General features: G+C 37.3%; 1 protein-coding gene across 1 annotated transcript in view; it reads right to left on the minus strand.

Annotated features, from left to right (window-relative positions):
* Positions 1-1,137: 1,137 nt before the first annotated feature.
* LOC115208901 (protein mono-ADP-ribosyltransferase PARP14-like) overlaps positions 1,138-19,320 on the minus strand; it is a 58,746-nt gene continuing 40,563 nt past the window's right edge. Inside the window, exons 8-12 of the mRNA XM_036503040.1 lie at positions 15,981-16,162; positions 4,982-5,351; positions 4,428-4,561; positions 3,534-3,711; positions 1,138-1,319 (exon numbers count right to left, since the gene is read on the minus strand). Coding sequence (XP_036358933.1) covers positions 1,138-1,319; positions 3,534-3,711; positions 4,428-4,561; positions 4,982-5,351; positions 15,981-16,162 — 1,046 coding nt within the window. The remainder of the gene's footprint in view (positions 1,320-3,533; positions 3,712-4,427; positions 4,562-4,981; positions 5,352-15,980; positions 16,163-19,320) is intronic.

A 19,320-nucleotide genomic window follows, 5' to 3' on the forward strand; every position in this document is an offset into this window, starting at 1 on the left:
TTGTGGCTAGAAATATCAATTTGAAGGCAAAACTATAGAGGAGAATCATGTTGTTTCGAATCTTTCAATGCTACCTCTAATGCTTTTTTGATGTAACACATTCGTAACTATGGCCTCCGATTTGGTCCGACCACAAGATATCTTTCCAGGTACTTTGGAATCCTGGTAAAATTTTGAATTTAATTTCAAGCTACAATCAAGAGAGTTGTAGGAATGATTGTGTTTAACTGCATGATATATATTTGAGCTACTTCTCAAGCAATTACATTATCTTCTTCTTTTGTATTGGTTTTCACGAAAAATTTATCAATTAAAGATTTGGAAAGTGAAGCACTGCGGTTACTTTTATGCCTATCAGAAGTCTTGTGTTGTTTGATAGCTACAACAGCCATACAGCCAATTTTAAAGGTCCTATTACGAGTAATGCATTTTGCCTCTTGTTGATTAATAAGTTGCTGCCAACCATTCATACTCCTTTTCCAGTTTTTGTTATACGAGCACAATCTCTTCTTTATCGCTGAGGGTTCCCCGTCACTACAAAATATTAAGCAGTCGCTGCTGTCCCGCCTTACTAATGCATTAAAACCTTATGAAAGAAAATAGTTGATTTAGCATTGAAATAAAATATATGTTCCAAAGCAAGGTCGAGAGTCGATGATGAATCATATACGCACACAGACGCCATTAGAAGATATTTAAAATATGTGACTATAGCTTAGGCTATGGTAGGTCTATTTAGCTTCTGAAAAAAGCAAATTCTGCTAGCGCATAAACCCCAGAATTTCTTATAACTTCAAACTCCTATATTCTCTAGCCTACTTCTTTGCCATTTAATGGGTGTGTGTGTGTGTGTGTGTGTGCAAGAGAGCTAGCATCCAACTGAATGAGCGACAAGCACTGGGCCTCACAGGCTTGCGATGATGTCACTAGCTATATTGAATTTGAAAATAATAATTACTCATTGTAATTTTTCACCAACCATGACTATATGAAGTTAAAAGATAGTATGTGGCCCGACAAACATGTATGTAAAGTGTGCACAACTTGGAATGTGAACTGAAACTGAAATGGTAGCACTTGAAAAGTTGGTACATTCTTGTAACAGTGTCAAAATGATCATGTCTGGAAAACACACTTTCAATTAATATTGTAAGAATCCTGTAAAACTTTTAGTCCATGGTGTCCTAGCATCACTCTTCCCACAAGAACACTGCATTTGTATATTCTCTTTATTCCGTGACGGTCAGGAGTAGAATAGGTATCATTTGCAGAATAATGGATGTCACTGGCAAAATAAACACCTTCACCATATGCTGTGGCTAAGAAGAGAAAAAAAGATATATATGTGTGTGTGTGTATATATATATATATGCTAATATTTATATAAAATGAATGGTAGAACTGAAAGTCCTAAAAGTTTATGATTACATAAATATCATCATTTCATGTCTGTTTTTGGACGGTTTGACTGAAAACTGGTAAGCTGGGGAGCTGCACCAGGTTCCAATCTGATCTGACATGGTTCATACAGCTGGATGCCCTTACTAACGCCGACCAGTCTAAAAGTATAGTGGGTGCTTTTTATGTGCCACCGGTACAGGTGCCAATTATGACACACTGGCATTGGCCACAACTACGATCTTACTTGGATGACAGATCTTCTCAAGCATGGTATATTGCCAAAGGTATCGGTCACTTCTCACTGCCTCCCTGAGGCAAAATGTAATTGACAAGGATGAGATTTGAACTCATGGGCGGAGACCCCAATGGATTAGCAGCCAATTACCTTCACTGCTCAACCAAGGCACTGGTATTTATAATAACAAAGGTTCCAGTTGATCTGATCAATGGAACAGCCTGCCAGTGAAATTAATCTGCAAGTGGCTGAGCACTCCACAGACATGTGTGCCCTTAACACAGTTCTCAGGGAGATTCAACATAACACAATCAATATTTATATATATATCTCAAGGACAGGTCATTAAGAATGAAATGTCTGGTTTTCTTATGCACCAAGTTTGACAGTCATTAACTCTAATGTTTTATCCTGACAATTCTCTGTTTTGCAACATTGAAGAGTTACTTATTCACTTTCTGAAATGCAGTTCATGGTGTTTGATTATATTGTAAGTTTTCTCTTGTAAATCAATTTTTGTGAAGCCATGGACAGATTAAAAATTTGAGTTGTTTATGAATACGAGTTCTGTCATGGAACCAAATTATCTCAGACAGCTTGAAACATCAATGGAGTGTTTGGTAAAGATGTGGCAAATGAGTGCACTGTACATTTGAGAAGTTCCGGTCTGGTGACTTTACCCTTGAAAATCAGCCCCATGGTAGACCGGAGACCAAGGTGGATAATGATGAGCTGGAAACCAGTGGAAATGGATACATCTCAAACTACGCGTGAGTTAGTAGCAAGGTTTGATGTTTCAATTCCAACTGCTTTGGTCCATTTGAAACAAATTGGCAAGGTAAATAAGCTGGACAAGTGGGTAACACACAAACTGAATGAGCATCAAATGACACGTCGTCTTGAAACTTGCTGTTCTTTACTGTTCACGGCATAAAAGCAAACCATTTTTGCATTGTATTGTTACGTGTGATGAAAAATGGATTCTTTTGAACAATAGCAATGTTCTGCATGGTGGTGGTATAGAGACGAGGTGCCAAAACACAACCCAAGAAAGAAATATTCACCAAAAATAGGTAATGGAATCTGTTTGGTGGTCCAGCGCTGGTGTCATCCACTACAGCTTCATGAGTCAATTACAGTGGATGTATACAATATTGCCAATATTTACCATTGAACTTGTTTGGATGGCATTTTGTGGAACATCACTCTTCTACTCTCCCCATATTCATATTCACCATACACATTAAAATCTAATTCCAAATGATGATAAAATAGTTAGTGAGAGAAGATCATTTGAGATATCTAAATGGAGTGACCACTGCTGGTTTATCAGATTTCTATACAGTTATTAAATGTCCCTTAACCAATTTCTAGGCCGTAGCAGACATTGAATATTTCAATGAGAGTTAACAACACTGTATTGATTATCTCAGTATATCTATAATTGACACACTCAGAATGGTGATTGCTAGGCCTGGTGTTCGCTTGTTGATATTTCTGTCCAGTTCTGCCGACCTACCACTACACCTAGTCCTTCTTCCCCAAAACATTACCCCTCTGGAATTCTGCCCCTTCTCTTATCTTTCCTGCAATATTTTCATTTACAAAGGTTCAAGAGGACCATTAATGGATGGGGACAGACCCTTCCTCCCAATCCAAATAAAAGTGTTGGTTCCACAATAATAAAATACACCTGGTTTACTCTAGAGCAGAAGATGTTAGGAAGGGGACCTGGCAGTAGAAACGATGCCAAACATGGAATGTGTGGGCAACATGGCATCCTCTCTGTGTGAGAAAGGATTCTAAACAGCAATCAATGTGGAGAGTGACTGCCCAGCTCAAGACAATAGGAAGGGCGGGTAGATGATGATGATGATGTTGATTATAATATACTTACCATTTTTACCACAATAGCTACGGTTGAATCCTGATTTATTTATTCCATCAACAGATCCTTCAGCAGTACCATGCCAAAGGCCATCAACTTCATTTGTAATCTTTGGATTTTCTACCTCAAACTTTCTTTTCAATGCTTGGTATCCATGGTATAATGTTTTATTTTGAATTCTCTCAATCTGTAGAAAGGAAAATTCACTTCTTTGACAAGGAAATAACGTTTGTGGTGAAAAACCCTGACCCTATCTGCTTTTATTTTCTTTTTTATTTGATACCAATTTTGATTCAACTGTAAATTTTGGTAAGGCACAATAGTTTAGCTGCAAAATGGTGTTGCATGTACAATTCAATGCAAGAAGTTAAAGCAGAGGTATTTTTGTTGAGCAAAGATTTCTTGTGAATATCCAAAAACACTTAGAACAATCCCAAAATAAGTTCATACATCTTCATCATCATCGTTTAATATCCACCTTCTATGCTGGCATGGGTGGGATGGTTTGACAGGATCTGGCCAGCCAGAGGCCTGCACCAGACTTCTGTGTCTGTTTTAGCAGGCTTTTTACAGCTGGATGCCCTTCCAAATGCCAACCACTTTACAGTGTGGAGTGATGCTTTTTAAATGGCACCAGCACAGACAGGGTCACCAAGTAACTTGCAAAACAAGGATCCTTTGAGAAGGGAGGGGGCATTGGAGGAGGAGATCTTGTGTCAGATGTTGAAAAGTTATAGTGAGACAAGACAGAGAGAGGTAAAGGTTGAGGACAGAAGCAGGTATGCTGCCGCAAAGAAGATGCAACGAGAATTAAATCTTTTATACAAACAAAATGTCTCTTAACATTTTGTTTTAACAATAAACCATCAAATATTATTTATAAACAGAAATAAAAATACAAACTTTGATTATACGATACGAAGGCAAATCCTGATGGAAAGTGGCCTTGATGTCATCATATTCTGGTCCATTTTTGACTGGAACAATTTTAATTAATTCCTCGTTTTCCATTGTTGACCATGTATTAGGGATCAATTCTAGAGTCCAAACAGAAATCAAATATTTCAGAACAAAATTAAAATTATGAACCCTTTTTCTATTGAAAGTTTTAAAAAAATAAACAGGAATATTTTGATTAATTTTCAGGTTTAGACAAGAAATACTGCCAACCAGGATGGTGTGAATCAGCCCTGCTTTACCTGCTAGAAATAATAACACAAATACTTTTAAATCAGATCTCAATGTTGGATGTTCAAGAACCAAATAAAGGGCAGATTTTCAATCCTGAGATCATTCTGATTCCAAAAGGATATAATATTTCTATGTTGAGCATTTGTAGACTGAAGTATAGAGGTTCCAGACATTCAGACAGAATATCACTTTTATTATAATAGCTAAAAAAAAAAGCCCACCAAAAAATAAACGAGAATGTCTTTATAGTAAAAATATGCACGTACCGTCCTTTAGGTTCTGTTTTCTCTTCATTTTAAAATCACTCCCTCTGAGTTGAAAACTCATTTTCTGAAAATCGTATCTTCTGTTGTTCCAATCAAGGAATTTCTTTTGCAGTGAGTATGCTTTCTCAAGCTTGGCATTTTCTTTGTCACTAAACATTCTTACGTTTTCTGGATTATTTTCATCAAAGTAAGACCATTGTACCATTGCTTTAAGAAGAGTTTCCTCGTCAGTTTCTTTGAATTCCATTAATAATGATTGGACAGAGATTTTAGCATCTTTTACATGAGAATGTCTGCCATAAATTGTAATTGTTTCACTGATAGAAATCTGGATTTTATGTATTCTACTAATATTCCTTAAACTCAGCTTCTGAAAAAAAAAATATATATGTATATAAATAGAGAGAGAGAGAGAGAGCTCACCACTGCCGCTAACACCTGTTACTAAGAATCACTATCACAGTGGGTTCCACTTCATTTGTTAATTTTCCTTTTGAAGGTTTTTGCAGTTCTAATGTGAAAAATAATTTAATGTCCACACTCGACTCTGAGTAAGTCTATGTGAAAATAAGTACGTATGTACTAACTTGTGTTCACAATTACTAATGCTAGGGTGCCACTCCCCCCACGCCATACACATTTATGCACATGAATTTCAAAATCCAACTGAAGAACTAGGAAGGAATTCAATATGAAAAGGGACTTCACCCAAGAGCCAGAGTAGCAAGATTTTACTTACTTAGAAGGGAAGGTGAAAGATGGCTAATATGAGTAGAAGACTGTGTGGAGTAACCTGGGGTAGATATAGTCTCTTGTGTAGGTAATAGTGAAGTGAGTTTATTAAGAGCTGCCAGAGACACAGCAGAACATAGGGAAACCAAAAAGCTAAATGATATCAAAAACTAGAAAAAGAAGAAAGATTATTTGACAGCCAATGGAAGGCTTAGCATGGTGACTCCCAAGGATAGTTGCAAGAAGTAATAATAGTGAGACATAATTATGGTTGAAGAAATGAAGGCTGAAAAGGAATGTATTAGAGAGCTGAAGAGAATGGAAAGCATGGTACCATTGGCTGAGGGTAATAAGCTCACTATGCATGCAAGACTGCAGGAGCTCCAATGAATCCTGTGATAAAAAATGGTGTAGACCCAAAGTGCTGATACTGCAACAATGGGATTGAAACAGTGGACCACCTAATCTCTGGGTGTAATGATTTAGCACCTGTAGAGTATAAATCAAGACATGACAGTGTCGACCAATATCTACTTTGGATAATGTATCAGTATCATAAAATCAAAATTGCTGACAAATGGTACAAGCACCACCCTGAGGCTGTTAGAGAGGGAGAAAATGTAACGATTCTTTGGGACTTCCCAGTATGTACAGATGTGACCATCAAAGCTAATAAACCAGAAATTATTGTGAAAGACCAAAACAATAAAGTCTGTTTATTGATTGATGTGAGCGTACTTTGTGACTATGATATCTCAGCAAAAGAATTTGATAAGCTCAGAAAATATAACGATCTGCTGATTGAAATCAAAAAGATGTGGCATCTCAAGATGTCTACAACACCAGTGATTGTAGGAGCACTTGGAATGATCAAAAAAGGAACTGAAAATTATTTAAGAATGATCCGTGGATTACCATCCATGCAGGAAGTTCAAAGGATTGTCTTAACTGGTAACTGGTCACACGTATTGAGAAGAGCATCGTTGCTGTGAATTTTCTTTCCTTTTTCCCTTTTATTTTCTTTGTTTATTTTTTCCTTTTTTCTGTCTTTCTTCTCTTTTTTTCTCTATCACATGACTTTGTAAATGAACAATCTGCTGTGTTTATTTTAATGGCCTACCAATGTATACAGTACATTTCTCTGCCCTAGGTGTCAGGAAGACACTTAGCAAGAAATAGAAACAGAACTGAAAGATGATAATGAAAATAACGATAACAATAATAAGAGGACTAATAATAAAAAGAGAGCTAATATCGGTAGAAGACTGCATGGAGTTAGAATAGATATAGACTACTATGTAAGTTGTAGTAAAGAAAGTTTGGAAACCAACCAAAATACCAAACGAACTTAAAAATCAGAAAAAAGGAACAGAAATTATCTGACTGGCAGGAGAAGGCATTGCATGGTAGATTTCCAAAGATAGTTTCAGTAAATAGTAGTAGTGAGACATGGTTATGTTTGCTTAAAGGATGGCTGTATAGGGAGACAGAAAGTTTGTTAGTAGCAGCACAAAATCATGCATTAAGGACTAATTGGATAAAGGCCAAGATAGACAATAACCAAGTAGATTCCCAGTGTAGGTTATGCAAATCAAAAGAGAAAAGTGTTACTCATATAGTAAGTGAATGTAACATGATGGCAAAGAAAGAATACAAGAAAAGACAACCCAGAGAGAGCAATCCACAGGGTGTTATGTAGAAAGCTGAAATTTGACCATACTAATAAATCATATGTTCACGAACCTAGTAGAGTGCTAGATATAAAAAATATAAGATGTGAGACATTAACATTCAGATTGACAGAGGAACAGAATTTAGGCCTGATTCAGTAGTTATAGACAAAGAGAACAGAAAGTGCTATATAACTGATTTTATAGTCCCAAATGATGAAAAAATTAATATGAAAAGTATAGAAAAAATAGCAAAGTACTAGGACCTAGCCACTGAATTACAGAGACTATAGAAAGTGAGTGTAAAAGGTATACCAGTAGTTATACGTGCATTAGGAACTATCCCTAAAGATCTGAACAGATGGATAGAGGAAATAGACATAAAACCCTGTTTAGTACAGTGGCAGAAAACAGTGTTATTAGGGACAGCTAGGATACTTAGGAGGGTTCTTGGCATCTAAGGTTACTCTGTTGTAGCCTGATGTTAGGAATTTTTCTTTTCAACAGTCTAATCTGTTGTACGTATATGAATCATCATCATCATCGTTTAATGTCTGTTTTCCATGCTAGCATGGGTTGGATGGTTTGACTGGGGTCTGGGAAGCCAGAAGGCTGCGCCAGGCTCCAGTCTGATCTGGCAGTGTTTCTACAGCTGGATGCCCTTCCTAATGCCAACCACTCCGTGAGTGTAGTGGGTGCTTTTTACGTGCCACCAGCACAGATGCAGGCGGTTCTTCCTGTCCTTCCAAGCCTGTTTCTTTTCTCTAATAGCCCTGTCAACCACATTGTTCCACCACCTCGTCACCTTGGGTCGAGAGGGGACTTTGCACCAGCCACAGATCTGATCAGTGGCTCTCAGCAAGTTGTCCCGTAGAAACCTCCATTTGTTTTCCACATTATGTGATGCTATATCCCCTTCTATTTCATCAAAGGCCTTGAGTAATATGTCTCTAAATCTCTGCTCATTTACAGGATGTTTAAGTTTCCAGACCCTTCTCCTCGAGGCTGGTCTTTTTCTGGGCATCCATTAGCCCTAATCCTGAAGTCGCTAACTACTAATCTATGTTGAGGGGTACATTCTTTGTCTGGGAAGGTTTTGGCATTTATAAGCAGCCATCTTTCCCTTTTTCTGGCGAGGATATAGTTAATTTGGCTTGTGTGTCTGCCAGAACGATAGGTGACTAGGTGATGGGCAAGTTTCCTTAAGTTGGTATTGCAAACCATAAGAGCATTTGCATTGCAGAACTCCAGCAGCCTGGTTGCCTCTTCATTGTGGGAACCAAAACCATAGCCTCCATGTATGGCATGGAAGCCCCCTGCACATTGTCCAACATGTCCATTGAAATCACCAGCCACAAAGAGAAGGTCCCTGTCATTTGTCAACAAGGTAGTCTGCAATAGGGTGTCATAGAATCGGTCTTTCTGCCCCTCTGGTAGCCTCGGTTGAGGGGAATAGGCCGAGATTATGGTAGCTGACATATGGTGAAGCACTAATCTAATCTTAAGTAGTCTGTCACATACTTTGACCACCACGATTACCTTATCAACCCATTTCTCCGCAAGAAGTATACTCATGCCCCCAACCCCGTCAGTATTCCCTGCCCAGAAAATCTAATAATAGTAATATAAAGATTTTCTCATTGAAATTGGAAAATGTGTTATATCAATGTGGTTAGAATGACCCCAGCACAAGAAGTACAAATGTTTGTTTTAACTGATATGTTACATTTTGAGTAGAAAATTGTTGATGTGACAATGATAACCATCCGTGTAAATTTTGTTTTCCACATAATTTCATCTGATTTTGTAAATGAACAACCTGGTGTGTTTATTTTAATTGCCTATCAATGTACAAAGTGAGTTTTTTGCTCTAGGTGTCAAGAAGGCACTCAGCAAGAAATGGTAACAAAATTGAAAGAAAAGCAAATAATAATAATAAATAAATAACATGACCTGATGCTGTACCAGGCAGTGGCCCTCATGGCTTCTGATCTTAACTGATTCGAAGTGTTATCAGTACATTGTTTTGTCTTGGTATAAAAGATGGGCTACAGCAAATATTCTGCTCAATATCAGATTTACTTGTCAGTTGCTTGACCTTAACCAGTTGAGCTGGTCCCTTAGTGGCTGACGATATGTACATCTCTGATCATGAGCATAAGTAGTAGGGGAGCATCATAGCCATACGTTGAGCAGGATTCTTTAGAGTTTGAATAATTCATCCCTGAAAACATGGGTGTTTTGTTCATCATCCTTAACCCTTTCGTTACCAAACCGCCCAAAGCCGCCCGAAAAAATTTTGGTTAATGTGACCAAACCGCCCAAAGCCGCCTATATTTACCTATTCATATTTAAATGAGAATATCAGAGCAAATCTCTTTAGTACATTCGTGAAAACACGTATTATACTTCATAAACAATTCAACTACAGTTTTGTACAACAATCGAAGTGTAATTTTAATTCCCTGAATTTTGGGAGATTTTTTTCCGTAATTTGTTCCTATTGTGTTTTCAAAATTTGTAATTCTGACAAAAAATGGATACGAATTTCATTATATCAAGCAGCGAGTCAGAATTCGAAGGATTTTTTACTGAAGACCTTCATAAATCTAACTCTATGACTGAAAAAAAAAAGCATGTGGTATTTGATAATGAATCTGATGTTTCATTTTCCGAAAGTGGAAACAGTGAATCCGAGAGCTCCGACAGTGATAAAGAAAATGAATTGGCACCTGAATGGAGTGAAAATTTAAAAACTGTTTCTTTCGGTGATTTTTCTGAAGAAACTGGACCAAGCCACAGACTTTCCCAGAAGAGTAAAGCCTTAGACTATTTCTTTTTACTTTTTCGAATGAGCCTATTTGAAATCATTACGGCGGAAACAAACCGTTACGCTAAATGTAAACAAAGCGAAAGAAAGGATAGTTAGTGGTTTCCCATAACCTTAAATGAAATTAAGACTATTTTGCCATAAATATTATTATGGGTATCAGAAAGTTACCCAGAATAACAAATTCTATTGTAAAATTTTGTTGTATACCCAATTGAATATTAGCTAATAACCCATTTTCTATAGCGATGTTTGAACAAAATTTTAATAATTTTATATTTTGAATTTACCTGTATCTACCTGCAATTAGTCACTTTGTGACAAAAATTATAGTATAGAATTGGTTGAGAACATTTCATTAGATTATCTTCCAAAATTCACATTAATATATTGATAAATAAAAAAGTTATAGTTGTTTAATGAAACCAGACTAAATTTATGATTATGTTAGAAATTAATTGAAACACATAAGGGGTGTATTTTGGTCAGAAATATAGTAACGAAAGGGTTAAACAACCTTTATTCAGGAACCTTTTGAGCAGGATGGTCTACTCTAACTGAAGAAAAATCTAACTGGGGCCTGCTTGCAAGGTCATGCACTTTCTTACTATAAGATTGCCATGTTGCACACATGGTTGTGATGCTTGTGCCTAGTGTACCCTTATCAGATGGGCAGTCATGATGGGTATATTTGGATTTGTGTATTTGGTTCCCAGTGTCACTTTGATGGCATGCATTGCTCTCTCATCCAATAATAATATTTGTACTGAAAAACAAGATCGAGTGAGCTTCTGCCCTTTTGCTCATTGTGTGGTTTCCGTCCAAGCTGAGAAACCAACAATTTATGAGTCTCAATTGTGTTGACATCAACTGCCCACATTTTCAGGAGGTTTCTCTCCATCAAATATTGTTATATCCTTATGCCTCCAATATCGTTGTACAGTTGATATTGTCGATGATAGGTAAAGAATACACTGTAACAGTGTTATAACAATACAAAATAGAAACACTTAAGGAACCAACAATCAATATTTCCAACACACCAACTCAAACTCTAAACTGTATCTGGACTTTGAAGACCAAACTATGAACTCCTGACTATGTCAGACCACTACTATTAATATGTAGTGGTCCCATCTATTCTTGTCACTCGGTCTTTTACATTTGCCACAACATCCCCCCTTTTGAGATTTCGGGTTCCAAAGAAATAAAGAAATTTTATTTATTATTATTGTTTAGTATTTTTTTGCTTGGGCCTTATCTCAAGGTGTTTGGTCTGCTTCCATTTTCTCATGCTGGTTCTATGGGACTTGATTACTTTTGGTGCTGGGACATCGAATACATCAAAAAATATTTCTATAGGAATTTCTCTTCTTTAGCTGAATTACATGTCTCTTATGTTCCCAGCATGATCCTTTAATTAGATACATCATACTTCCTATTTATTTGGTTACAAGGCCATCCTTCCAGCCTTCTTTACCATTTCTGTAGGTTCTAAAATGCCATTTACCTCCTACTTCAAAATATTTTGTTGCATCTTTCATATTTCCTTTACATCTTATTTTCTCTGGGAAATAACTTATCAAAAATCGATTTTACTCTTCTTGTAAACATCAATTCTGTGGGTGACTTTCCTGAATTTGAACTTGGATTGGTGCTTACACTATATACCCTTAAGAATTTTGTTAGTGATTTGTCATTACTTAATTTGTTCCTAGCTTTTCTTAACGCACTTTTAAATGAGCCCACGAACCTTTCTATCTGTCCATTTGACCTGGAATGCAAGTATGCTTTATCGCATGCATTTTACAGAAGTTCTTGAATTCATACCTGAGATTTGCTTTCAATTATCAGAAACTAATGTGTCTAGAATACTGTATCATGCAAACAATTCATATAGGAACTTTATAGTTGTCTTAGTAGTTGGTTTATTGCCCCTGCATGCCTCTGGCCACTTTGTACAGTTGCCTACCACGATTTGATAGTAAGCACTGTTCTCCAGTCTGGCATAGTTGATATGTAACCCAGACCATGGGTTCTCAGTCTCTGGCCATGATTGGCATTTTATTGGCGACAAGTTCTCGCCAACTTTTTGGTATCTCAGTCCATAGTTGGCCAACAGACGTAGTTTTTTTGTCCTCGACATTACTGGGTGTCAGCTGTGGAATTGCTGCAATACACGTTTTTGTAATGCAGTTGGTACTACAACTCTTTACTATCGTTGCATATTGAGAAACTACTTGAATTTGTATTTTTATTCTGCTTCTATTTTAAAGCTTCTTTCATTTCTGTAATATACTCATTGTTTACTGATTTCATTCTTATATTCTGTGCAGTTGTTGGCAGTTCTTGGATAACATATATCAGTCATAATACTTGTAGGCACAGTTACGTCTCCTGATGATAGGTGTCTAAATAGCTCACCACTAGGTGGCACAGCATGTAACTCTGAGGTTCCGGCACTTAGTCCTTCCTCTTTCTCATTGAGATAGCAGAATGCGAGGATGTGACTACCTTTAGCTCTTGCATAAGGTACACAACAGCTAACAGACATTGAGAAGATCTGACGCTCAATGTCTAAATACACAGAAGATGAACATGGCCTTTCACTTGTAAACACCTTTCATGATTTATTCAACTTGTATATATTTGTGACCCGGAGTAAAAGTATTCAAAAGCTACACCTTGGTTCTGTGGATATTCATTGTACAGTTTTCTTTCTTTGAATGACATCTTCTATTCGAGCTTTCTGAACGGAGTCGTTATTAGATGAATACTTTCTATTTCATTTTCTGCCTGCGGTGTGGCTATTACAGTATCTTCTACTGGTTCCGTAATTTAGGGAATTAGTCTTGATAAACAGTGTGCAAGACTAATTTATTTTGATGGAACATACTGCATTTTGAAATTGCAGTTTAGTAATATTATACCCTAATGTTGTAGCCAGGTTGCTGTATGGGTAGGTAACCCTTTCATTGATCCATAAATTGATAGCAATGGTTGATGGTCTGTTTGTAAGGGGAAAACTTTTACCATGTAGAAACCTGCAAAATGTTTCCACAGTAAAAGTAATCGTTAGGGCTTCTTTTTCTAGTGGACTGTATTTTTTCTCTGCTGCTATCAGCTAACATGAAACAGGAATCACTGGTTTCCTAATTCCATCTTCATACTCATGTAGCAAATCTGCTCCAATTCCATACTCCAAAGCATTAGATGCTACAACAATGTCTATTTCAGGATGAAAATACAGTAGACACAATATCTGCGATTAGAATTTTTCAAATTTTTTCAATTGCATTTTGGTATTTTTAACCAACCAATTCCACTTTACTTCCTTTTTAATAAGTCATTCAATTGAGCTCTTAATCTGTGCATGTTAAGAATGTAGTTTTGGTAGTAGTTTGCCAGCCCAACAAACACTTATAACGTTGGTATATTTGTCGGAACAGGCACATTCTTTATTGCATCTGCCCTCGATGGATCAGGCCATCTACCATTTTTATCAATCCTTTGCCCTAAGTACTTAATTTGAGGCAAAAAGAATTTGCATTTTACTTCACTCAAATTGAACCTGTACTCTTTAATTTTCTTGAACACAGCTTTTATATGCTCAATATGCTGTTCACATGAATTACTTTTAATCAATATTTTGTCTAAATAAGGGACTGTAAATTCACAATCATATAACATAGCATCCATGATTTGCTGAAATATTGCCGGTGTAACCTTTAATCCAAAAGCTTACCAGGTATGTCTGTACAATCCTCTGTGTACATTTATTTTCAGATACTTTGAGCATTTGTCATTTACTTTAATATGTAAATAAGCGTCAGACAGATCCAATTTAGAGAAATTTTTTCCACCATTTAATTTTTGCGAAAATGTCCTCTGGTATCAAGAGTGGATGGTGGCATATCTTTAAGCAGTCCTTTAATCCTGTAGAGATAATTGGCACACAGTCTAATATTATCATTTTTCTTCTTAATGTACAACATGGGTGCTGCCCACTTAGAGTAATCCACTTTTTAGATGATTCCACTCTTTTCCAGTCTGTCTAACTCTTTATTTATGATTTCACTTGCTGCAGATGGTACTTTTCTGTTAGATTTAAATATAGGCACAGCGTTTTAACTTATTTAAAAGCAGGCTTTGGTCTTTTTATATAGACCTATGTCCACTGATAGTACTTGGGGAAACATCAATTCCTCACACGATTTATTTCTAACAGGACAACCATTTATGTTTTTGCAGTAGAGACTTATGGGAGGTACCATAGGTCAAATAACTCCAACCAATCTTTACCAAACTGATTGATTGTATTCTCCACAAAGAATATTTTGGCTTTGCATGTTTCTCCTTGAAATGTGATGCCTGTACACATTTCACCCATGAAATGTAGTTTATCGCCGTTTACTCAACCTCAGTTTCCCAATTTTTGCCCATGTATCCGCATTAATGATAGAAATATCCCTACCCGTATCCAGCTGTTGTTTAATGCTTATTTTTGTTTGTATGAATATTCTTGTTTTTGTGTTGCATTCACTTAAAACATTTTGCATCCAACTCTTGTAATCTTGTCCTACAGTGTGAGCTCTTGCCACCAAGTTTCTGACACCTACAGCATTTTTGGTTTTTAAACGGACACGCTTCCCTGAAGTGTAGGCCTTCACATCAGTAACATGGATTGGGGCCTGGCACTATTTTTTGGTTGTACTTTCCGGGTTGACACATCTGTATTTTTGCAGAATCTTTTCTTGAATTATTTTCATGCAGTGCTTCAGGTTTACCATTGTTTGACATTCTTCTGCAATGGTCTGTAGACCATTGCAGCCTTGGTTCGCTTGCTCCATTTTAGAAAACCTTGCCTGAATTCTCTATCTTCATTTGCCATAAGGCTTTCTATGAAGATAAGCGATTTAAACATATCCTCAGTGAGTTCCTAAAGTTTAGAATTTTCACACATATGGTTAACTTCTCTGGCATATGTAATAAAGTCATCACTTTTCATTAAGTTCCAACATTCCATTTGAGTGATAAATAATGATCTTTGATTATTACATGCAACCCTTGTTAAAATTTTCCTTGTACCTTCTATGGTATGCAGAAAACATAATACCCTCCTCTGGATTATAAGTGAATTCAGAAATTGAGTTTGCCATGATGTCTGCTGTAAACGAACTTACCGAATTTTAAACTTCCTTCACTGTAACTCAGTTAACCGTTGTTGTTGTTGTAATATTTGCTTCTGTAACTCCTGTAGTTGTTTTGGTTGCTTCTCTTGAAGCTGTATTACTGCTGCTAATAGCTTCTCCATAATTTAACAATTTGTATGATGCTCAAATTGACAAATAACCTCTGTGAGCTTTGAAAAATCCTCGTTGTGAGATGTTATATCTTTACGCCTCCAATATTGTTGATGATAGATAAAGACTACACCGTAACAGTGTTATAACAATACAAAATAGAAACAGCAGCAGTAAAAAAAACACAACGAACCAACAATCAGTATTTCCAACACACCAACTCAAACTCTAAACTGTATCTGGACTTCAAAGACCAAACTGTGAACTCCCGACTACGTCAGACAGATTCTATTTATATGAAGTGGTGCCATCTACTCTCGTCAGGGGTGTTGTACAACAAATATATATATGTACCTTAGGACTCTGGTTGAGACCCAGTTGGAAAATGAAAATAAAATTCAATCAGAAAATGATAACAACAATAATAATTAAATAAGAACCCTGTATTGTTGTGGACAACTTACTCGAGGTTCTGTCAAGTCCACATCAAATGGTATTTTCTCAGTTGTTAATAGAGAATTGTACTCCTTTTTAACAGTTTCTATAGCATTGTCAAGATTTTGGTATTTAGCTAAGAATTTCAATGTGACACCAACATCTTTTTGACCAGCAAAGACATTATCTTCTATTTCTTCATCTTCATCATCTGAAATAGAAGAAATATTCATTTTGTCAATGAAAAATAACCAAACAAGCAGCAGAAGATTTCTTATGGTGCAGCTTCAAGATTAAATAATAATTGTAGTGTTTCCTGTTTTTCTGTTCAGTGAAGAGCTATCGGTTCTTGAAATAATGAAGTTAACCTGAAAAAGATTATCACCTTATCCCTGTGGGGAATGATATCAACTGCTCTTTAATTATTGCTATATATTACTATCTAGTACATGTTTACAATATGACTATTTCAGACCACTGCTACCATCCTGAGACTCTGCGTAGTGAATGATGTCAAGTGTTGTTAAAATTATTTCTTCTTTTTTTGTATTCAAGTTTAAATTCTCTCTAATTCATCATCATCATCATTCGAAATCCAATGTCCATGCTGGCATGGATTAAATAGTTTGACCAGGGATGGTAAGCTGAGGGGCTGCACCAGAATCCAGTCTCATTTGGCATGGTTTCTACAGCTGGATGTCCTTCCTAACGCCAACCACTCCAAGAATTTGCATGACTCTGGTATCTACCACAACTGCAATTTTTCTCGGCTTGATGGGTCTTCTTTTCAATTATGACATAATGCCAAAGATCTCAGTCATTGCCTCCGTGAGGCCCAACACTTGAAAGGAGCTTTTCATATGCCTCAGGCCCCAGCCATTTTGTGTCCATAAGGCCCAATGTTTCAAAGGCGTTTTTTACATGTCACCAGCACGGGTGCCAGTTACAACTATGATTTTACTTGGCTTGAAGGGTCTTCTCAAGCAAAGCATATCGTCAAAGGTCTCAGTCACTAGTCATTGCCTCTGTCATTGCCTACATCTGAAGATCATGCTTCACCACCTTGTCCCATGTCTTCCTGAGTCTACCTCTTCCACAGGTTCCATCCACAGTTAGAGATCGGCACCTCTTTACACAGCTGTCTTTGTCCACATGCATCACATGACCATACCTGAGCAGGCATATATATGTCATCAACATCATTATCATCATTGCCGTTTGATGTCCACTTTCGGTGCTGGCATGGGTTAGATGGTTTGACTGACAACTGGCAAGCTGGGAGGCTGCACCAGGCACCAATCTGATTTGGTAAGGATTTTACAGCTGGATGCCCTTCCTAATGCCACCCACTGAGAATGTAGTACATGCTTTTTATGTGCCAGTCAGGTGGCACTGGTATGGGCCACATTTGGTTCATGCTTTTTACATGCCACTGGTACAGGTGGCACTGGTATCGGCCACGCAAAAGCTGATACAAGAATCTTCATTCATCACAATAATCATTTTGACCTATCTAGCATCAATCCCTCATGGGTGGGATACTGTACAACTGGTTTAGGTATATCCCTTGGTATAGATGTGTCTAAGGTGTCTGCAAGAGGTATCTCATTACAATAAACTCTGGTTCCATCCTTCTCTAGCAACCAGCACTTCTTTATACAGCTACCCTCATCCATACATTTCCCATGTGCATACAACTGCTGCGTTCTCTCTTGCATGTCATATCTGATGCCTCTTTTGCCAGTCTCTCTCAACATATACTTTGTTCACACATGCACACTGACATTGCACATAAAATGGAGTATATTGGCCTTCATTTCCCTCTAGTTTTCACATGTCCTCTGATTCAGGGCTATTGTTTCACTTTCATGTAGCATTACTGTTCACACACAAGCATTATACAATCTACCTTTGGTTCTGAGAAGAAGAGGACTTTTGTTACCAACAGAAGTAGAAGGTCTCTGAACATTCTCATGCTGGTTTTTTTTCTAGCAACTATACTTTCAGTACATCCACCTCCACTGCTAATTAATCTACCTAAAGAGCAGAAGCAATCTGCTACCTCTAGGTACACTGTATGGAATTTCTACATACACCTTTTCTATATATTGAAGCGACTACAGTCCTGTCTGTTTGCCTACTTTGGTCTTTGCTAAGTTGACTCAGAGGCCCTTTCACATTATGCAACAAACACAATAACAATTCAACATAAACAAGGAATAATATATAAACATATATGAAACACAATAATTTAAGCAAAATATAATTTAATTCAAAGACCTGGAAAGCATTTAAGGAAAGCAACCCATGTAGAGGGAGAAATCAACTTAGCTAAGTCGAACCAGAAAGTTGAACCAGAATATCCCATCAATATTGACTTTCTGCCACTCATTCAAACTGCTATATTCAAAGGTGCTGGACAAAAAGATAAGGTGGTGTGCTGGCAAAATGCGTAGCCGTATTTCGTCTGCCGTTACATTCTGAGTTCAAATTCAGCCGAGGTCGACTTTGCCTGTCATCCTTTCGGGGCTGATAAATTAAGTACCAGTTACACACTGGGGTTGATGTAATCGACTTAAACCATTTGTCTGTCCTTGTTTGTCCTCTCTGTGTTTAGCCCCTTGTGGGTAGTAAAGAAACATATATTCAAAGGTGCAACTGGACAAATTTACTATTATCCCAAGGATGAAATATTCCACATCCTCTACAAAATTGCACATTAGTGGTTCATGGATAGCTCATGTGATTCTTTTGCTAGTGTTCTCTTGTATGGGTGTTGCACAAAATCAGAGCAGAGTCCATCTCCTCTTCATTCAACTTGCGGATGCTTAATTTTGTCTTCTTTTGGTGCACATGATGGTTCCATCAGTTCTTCTTTTGTTTCACAAAGAACTGTGAACTTCAATTGAGTGAATCTGGGGTGTGAGGGTGGTGGTGGTGGTTGTGGTGGATTCTCCTTATATGTTTCTCTTGTCTGTACTGTGTCTCCTTGTCACATCTCTTCTGGAAACTTGGTGCATCCAAAGGCACCCACAAGTATTTCTAAGGTTGTATGTGACATGTCGTACCCCACATCATTTGGGTAATTAGTTTTAAGTTGTCGCAGTTAATTATTGTAGTCTTTACGGTTAAGCGTGACATGAGGCTCTGCCCTGCTGCACTAGAATTACTGCTTTGGGTTCTGAACTCATCGTGGGTCACAGCCCTAGAGTGGACTTGGGGTTTTCATTGATGGTTAAGATATATAAATCTATAATGGCCCTTCCTGAGTAAGGTTACCTTTGTGCTGTCCACTTACCCTATAAAGGTGACAACCGACGAGGGACCAATGTCACTGCTGATGGTGTCATTGCTGTCACTTTTGTGTCC

Source organism: Octopus sinensis, linkage group LG1 (assembly GCF_006345805.1).
Source record: "Octopus sinensis linkage group LG1, ASM634580v1, whole genome shotgun sequence".
Taxonomy (NCBI): Eukaryota; Metazoa; Mollusca; class Cephalopoda; order Octopoda; family Octopodidae; genus Octopus; species Octopus sinensis.